The sequence below is a fragment of the Lutzomyia longipalpis genome, chromosome 3 (assembly GCF_024334085.1).
Source record: "Lutzomyia longipalpis isolate SR_M1_2022 chromosome 3, ASM2433408v1".
In the NCBI taxonomy this organism is placed as follows: Eukaryota; Metazoa; Arthropoda; class Insecta; order Diptera; family Psychodidae; genus Lutzomyia; species Lutzomyia longipalpis.
Window position 1 is genome coordinate 7,199,502 of NC_074709.1, and position 7,036 is coordinate 7,206,537.

The 7,036-nt window shown below is 34.8% G+C and overlaps 1 protein-coding gene across 1 annotated transcript; it reads right to left on the minus strand.

Moving 5' to 3' along the window:
• Positions 1-462: 462 nt before the first annotated feature.
• LOC129791751 (fork head domain transcription factor slp1-like) lies at positions 463-5,167 on the minus strand. Its single transcript, XM_055830123.1, has 5 exons — positions 4,254-5,167; positions 2,831-2,921; positions 2,349-2,540; positions 2,042-2,261; positions 463-727 (listed from the first exon to the last, which is right to left on the minus strand). Exons 1-5 carry the CDS (start codon positions 4,940-4,942, stop codon positions 561-563), a joined length of 1,359 nt encoding a protein of 452 aa, XP_055686098.1. The 5' UTR covers positions 4,943-5,167; the 3' UTR covers positions 463-560.
• Between the last annotated feature and the right edge of the window lie 1,869 nt (positions 5,168-7,036).

Genomic DNA, 7,036 nt, shown 5'->3' on the forward strand with positions numbered 1-7,036 from the left:
CAAAATGGGATCGTTGATGGAAATCACATGGCGTGAAATATTTGCTAACATTTTCCCCCTCGGCCGTATAGATAATTTGTTCTCGAGGGGGCAAGGCGCGCTAGAATGGATGCTCCAGCGTCAGAGGCAAGGGCGAGTGGTGTAGCATAGAGAGAGAGTGTCTAATGAGCGAAAGGATGGCCGTTGTGTTTACGTTTGATTCGACTTTAAATGTTTACGATATGTAAATATTTACATTTGAGCGTCATTTTCGAATTCTTTTACGATCCTACATTTTAATTTATTGCTCCGTACGATCTTTTTTCAGCCCATTCGCTCTCATGCAGTCGCACGGGAAGATGGAGCAGAAAATAAGAACAGAGTGGTGGACACCAGATTATGCACCGCAAGGATAAAGGATAGGGGAGGTTTATGGGTTTCATATGCTGATGATGGTTGCATTTGGGGAAAAAAATATCATAATGCGTCTGCAGTGTTTTACTTCCCATTTATCTGTCTCTAAAAATTTCTTTCTTAAACATTTTTTTTGGTTCTTAAAATCTTCTTCTTGCGAGGTCCTTTCAGTAGTTCTCATAGAACGTCGGTTGCAGTGAATCTCCATTTGTTACAGCATGATGCAGTGTGGTTGGTGCTGTGTAGCCACCTTTTCGATCCATTAGAACACCTCCGCCGTTGCTCACCGGCGGTGGTGGGGCTATTTGCGTTGGGAACGTTGCTACTCTAATACCTGTAAAGAATTTTGAGAAGAAAAATGTGATTTTTGCTACTTTCTAGTCTAGTGTTTTGTACAATATTTGTTTGTAAAATATTAACTAATCCTTATTGGAATTTGCTTTAAAATCGATGGAGACGCCTGGTGATCAAGGTATTTTTACAGAATAAGATAAATTTCAGTGGAGGCGCCTGGTATGGTAATGATTTTTAATGATTTTTTTTATAATAAGGATATATGAGTGGCAGTGGCGTAGTCAGGTGGGATTTTGGGAGTAAATAAAATTATAACGCATAAACGTTAGATCGTGATTTGGGAGTAAAAACACCCATTCGTGTCAAATACAAATAACTCGAGAACAGATTAACTAAAGGTCAGAAGAAGCGAAAAATGCGTTAAAATTTTCGACTTTGAGGTCATTTCTGTCAAAAATGTGTAATTTATCACTATAAAATACGAGGAAAGACTCTAAATATCTTGAATGAAGTTTCTTTGTTTTTAAATTCATTAATTCCTACAGGAATATTTGATTTTTCCTGCCGTTTTAAGGTTTTTGCTTTGCATAAATGGCCACAAATTTTTTTTAAAGATTTTCTTTAAAACTTCACGTTTATTTAGCTTTATTTAATTATTTAAAGTCCATTTATCATCCCACAAAAGCTCTAAAGCTGTATCAAATTGATCTTTCATTTAAATTTATCACTCATTTTTCTTCATTTATATTCCCTCGAGAACTTAACATAAGCGACAAAATGTAATAAATAAAACAAACTTAAGAAATTAACCTCAAGTACCAAAGTCACTGAGCTTCTTCACATAATTATAAAATAAAAATATGTGACCTAATATCACTTCAAGTAGCTCAAAAATGCTGAAGTTGCGATGAAAGATGTAATTTGAGGAGAGATAATATGGAATGAGATCTTTATGGGCTTTTTATGCAGCCCCCAAAAGGGAAGTATTGAGCGTGAGTGAGGAGTGCGTGAAAGAAGCCTCCTCGAGATAACTGCAGCGCATTTAATCGCTTCTTCAATGGCGAAGGAGGGACAACCTTTAGAAACTCTTCAAGATGATCCTCACACTTGATGCGAGTTCAACGTTAAAAGTCTTCATAATTATTGCCCCAACAACACTCAATCTCTGGCTGAGGATTCTCCTCTTTGGTGGACTTTTTAACAACAATCTAATGGACTGGATGACATTATATCATTATCGCTCTTCTCACGAGATGTGAGATCATAAATTTGAGATTTTCTTGATATTTTCTCAAGGATCTTCTATAATCTTTTTAACTTTAATTTAGAGTGATTTAGAGGAATATTAACTCACTGTTTTCACTTGGGTAAGAACTCGTGCTGAAGGGATAGCCATACTCGATCACCTGCCCGGTATTTTGATTGAGTGGCGGAGATCCATCCTGTATGGATCCGTGAGATATCTTTGGGTATTGACTTTCCGTTGAATACGTCCCGTAGGGCACCATATTCTCATATGCTACGGGAACTGCTGTGTAGTCATAGGGGAAAGGTGGGTAGCAATTTGAAAGATCCTGAAAATTTGTTCAAGAATTTTTAAACATTTTTTTTTTAAAGAATTTCGTTCTTTATTTATTTTTTAAAAAGAAGTAGATACTCACTGTAATTGGAGTTGGTTCGTAATTCGATGGAGGTGGATAGAAATTTTCTGGCTTCACGTAAGGGGCTGATGTCATTCTTTTCCTATAGCCACGAGGACGTCGTCTCTGACAACTCTCATCCTGAAACATGTACTCAGATTTAGCATCAATCGTCCAGTAATGTCCTTTTCCTGATTTTCCAATCCCAGCATTCTGCAAAGAATTAGGAAATTTTGAAAAAAAAATCTTAACTGGGTAGTTTTAGGGTTGAATTTTAAAAATACTTAATTTTATTTCAGATTAATTCATGATTTAGAATATTTTTGGAATGTTTTATTAAGAGAAATATTAAAAAATACAGAATTGAATTAAAGAAAGATTCAAAGATTTTTTTTTTAAATTGACCTAATAAAAGTTAAAAAAAAAAATGATCATTTTCAAACTCAACAATAAGAATTTTCATCCTTTTCATTAATTGAAAATTCATCAAGTAAAAAACTCACCTTTGGTACCTTTTGGAAGCACTCGTTGAGTGATAAGTTGTGCCTCACGGAATTCTTCCAGCCCACGTATGATCCCTTGAAGAATTCAAATCTGCCAAAATAGCATTCACATATCAATCGTCTCTCTTATCGATTGAACACTCAGCAAAAGCTCACACACACTCTATTCATCGTGTGATGAGAATTTTATGCTGAATCTGCAAAATTTCTCCCTCAAATGATATATCAGAATAGAATAAGACAGTTGCGGGCAATTCAAGATTATTCCTAATCTCGGTGATTTCCTTTCCTGGGCTAATTGCCAATTGGCAATATATTCCTTTTTGCCTTTAGAAATTAGATACTCGCACGAAGAGAACTCGCAATGGGGGAGATTTTTTTTTATCTTTCAAGATAAACTTTTCTCTTTTTAGATGATTTGTTTTCTTTTCATACTCAATTTTCTCTTTTCTTTAGAATAAAATTTACATTTAATAATTTGATAAAGCGATTGGATATGGTACGTTGTATGTTTCTATGTATAATCTACATACAATATGAAGTTTTTGCTATATGTTTAATGTAATTAATTTATTTTAATTTTGTTCTATTTTAAGACTCAAAGTTTATTCGAAAGTGCATTTTTGGTCTTCTGTTTCTTTCACAGAACTAACCAGGAATTTGCATAAGATTTTTTATTGAAACTTTCACAAAGTCTGAATTCAAAATTTATGAAATTTATCTAGAAAAATTAACTTCAACTGAAATTCTTCCTTAAGGCGAGAATACACCTATTTTGCTTAGCTAACTGCGCTATTTTACCGCAAATTTCGACATTCGGATTCAGGAAATTGAAAAATAAATCACGAAGGACCATTCAAGGACAATTTCAATTAATTTTTAAATTAAAAAGTAAAATTTTGTTTGAAATTTCATTTTTTGTATTGTATAATTTTTTTTTAGAAAATCCCTCAAATATTTTTATCATCCTTTAACGATTATTTTTCTTCGAAACTTAAAATCAATTAAAAAAATTATTTTATCTAATTTTTATCTTTCTTCTTACTGAAAAAACTTAAAAAAATTTAGGAAGATATTGCTGAATTTTTCTTTATTAAACGGTCATTGATTAGTTTAGCGTTTTCCATTGGACTTTAAGATGAATTAAAATTTTTATATGAATCCCGAAAAAAACAATTTGAAAATATCTCAAAATTAGAATTATTTTTCACGATCATTTATCGTTCTTTTTCTTAATCAAACCTTTAATCAAAATTAGGTTTAAGAATTTTTTCATTTAACATAATTCAGCAAAATCCATCTTAATCTTGAAACTTCTTAAAAATCTTTAAATTACCCCAGAAAATCACCAAAATCACTTCACAGGGAGATCCTCAAAAAATAATTTTAAAAAAGGAGTTTCAGTGCAGGAAAAATCACTCACTTTGACTGGAGATAGGCATAAATCCCGCTGAGAGTGAGCATTTTATCGGGGGAGTCCCTGATTGCCATTGCGATCATATTAATGTAACTTATGTTGGGCTTCTCAGGTCGTCGTGTGTTGGTGCTCTTTTTCGTGGTGTCCGGTGCTGCATTCTCCGTCTGCTGCCCCTTCTTCGTGATCCCCAAATTCGAATCACCATTCATGCTGTGGGTTCCAATGTTGGTGGAGGAGGTAGCTGGTGAGATGGTGCTGGTGTCTGGTGCCGTCGGGTGGTGGATCATCACCTCAGCGCCATTGCTGGAGCAATACTTGATGTTTGGCGAGGCGATGATGTGACTGGGTGCAATGGAGGATGACGTGAGAGGGCTCAAATGGGATGGGATTGAGAACTTGGGTGGGAGGCTGTGTGAAGGAGATTTGCCCTGTGGTGAATTGCACAGGACAGACGATGGGATGGACGTGATCCTGGGGGTGCTTTGGATGATGGATGTGGGACTGGACACATGAGGGTTGGGGGCAAAGTGGCTATTAATGAAGGTCATCGGTGGTTTATCCTCGAGAATACGATCCATGGCACCAGAGGCAGGTGGTGGAGGAAAAATATTTGTCGGTGGCATAATTATGTTGGGGATACTCCGATGGCAAATGTTGGAACTATTAGAGTCCACACTGTCTTCACTTTTTATCATTTTCTCTCACTCAATTGCAGAAAAGTAATTTTTCTTTCTTTCTTTTTTTAATTCACTTTCACAGAGATCACGATCACACAGCAATTTTATGTGCAAAGGATCACTCCACGGACTCTTTCCAGGATACGTCCATGCGGTACGTCTAACAATTTTCAACTGAAGATCTTTTCAAAGACTGACTCGGTGAATGTCTGGCACTTTGGGATGCTGCCGCAGATCGCTCCCGAAGTAGTAACATTGATCTGATATATACGCCACACATGAATACACTTGAGATTGTATTCTTACTGCGGATACTGTGGATGAGGCTAAGAAATCCGTAAGATGGAAAAGGAGGGAACAAGTAAGAAAACTAATTTTCCATCTTGGTCTCTCTCAAATTAGAGTTGATTTCAACTAGATTGGAACGAATAAAACGATCAAAAAATGTTCTTAACTTTTTTATTATAATATTCTACGTATTGGACCTTTTTCAGCGACCAAGAAACCTATGAAATCTTTTAAATTTTTAGAGAAATTTCAAACGAATTTCAAGGGTTTCTTGGTCGCTGAACAAGACCCATTGTGAGATAATTTTAATAAAAATAAAAACTATCTTGAAAGCTGTAAAAAGGAGCTTTTAAACGGTCACATAAAGCTACAAAATTTGCAAGAAATAAACATAATAAGTTCTACGCTAATTTAAAAAATAAAATAAAAATGATTTAATGTTAGAACATCTAAAAAAGAAACTTTAACATTAAAAATGGATATTTAAGTATCAAATGTTGGAGTTTTTGGGTTAACCCCTTCGCGTTCTTTTGGTGATAGATTGCTCCAAACGTGAAACATTCGAATTTCTGAATTTTAATAAATTTTTTTGTCCTTTCCTTAACTTAAAAAAAAGTGTTGAAATAACGTAGAAGAGACCAAAGAGAAACTTTCTGGGTAATAAATATTCTTTAAGAGTATCGTTAGAACAAATATCGTGAAGACAAGTTTGAAGAAAAGATTCAATATTTCAATGTTTTCTCAATCAAAACGTCTTTTTTGTCCCTTTTAGGTAAACTTTTCACTATTTTTGTAAAAATAATTAAATTTACTTAAATTCTACAAGATAAAATAATTCATGTTTGGGTCAGAATATATAATGAACGTGAAAGAGTTTTCCCGTATAAAAAGGAATAAACTTCTTTTATTTATAAATCTTTTTCTATTAAATTCATGAAATATTTCTGACTCAATAAAGTGCAATAAAAATGATAAAAAGACTCTTTCTTATCCGTTAAAAAGATGTAAAAAAATGAATAAATTCCAATCTATTGAACTTTCAACTCTACCGAGAGGCATGTAGTAAAGTGTGGCACCAATTTAGAGACTAACACACATGATGATGATGATGTGAAGACACGATCATGTGAGAAGTGCGAAGGAAGAGGATGTACCTATATTGCCTCCGGTTTTGTATTTTAATCGCAAATTAACTTTGGGGTGGGCGTTTCCATTTTGAGAATTTAAGAAAAAAAAAACTTTTACGCTTCAACGCGGAAAATTGCGTGAAAATTCCACCTAAAACCATGAAAATTCATTGGGGGAGATTTTCGTGATTCAGCCAGACTGCTGACGATATTTAAAAGAAGATAAAATCCACAATAGCCTGTCGACTCTTTTGGTTTGAAATACATCCTTTTTATGAGTAATTTATGGCATGGTCAGTTGGAAGATGTTTCGGCTGTTTTTTACATGCTAACACGGAGAGGCCAGGGGGTGGGAGAGTCATTTTTTAATGCTTCTCCTTCTTGCGCGATTGAGAAAACTCCGACATGGCAATGGCAAAAAAATCTGCTGGCCAAACCGGAGCTTCCCCGTGGCAAGAAAGAAAAATCTCACCACTTTGATGTTGACTTTTATGATTGCTTCTTCGATCTATTTCTATCGGGTGCTCCCGAAATATCCCATATTGTCTTCCAAGAAAGCAACTGAAAATGCCACTAGAGGTCAAAAAACGAAGAAGCAATCCTTGTCAATTCCAAATCAATTTTCAATGCTTCTTGCAATGGAAGTTGAGGGTTCTAGACGAATTTTTCTCACCTGTTCTCAATGATTTTTTCTCCT

Excerpts from the sequence above, each read along its gene's own strand:
- LOC129791751 (XM_055830123.1), bottom strand. The coding sequence starts at position 4,942 with ATGATAAAAAGTGAAGACAGTGTGGACTCTAATAGTTCCAACATTTGC. Across the intron at positions 2,262-2,348 it reads ACGAACCAACTCCAATTACA|GATCTTTCAAATTGCTACCC; the intron begins GTGAGTATCTAC and ends ACAAATTTTCAG. Across the intron at positions 728-2,041 it reads TTCTTACCCAAGTGAAAACA|GTATTAGAGTAGCAACGTTC; the intron begins GTGAGTTAATAT and ends AATTCTTTACAG.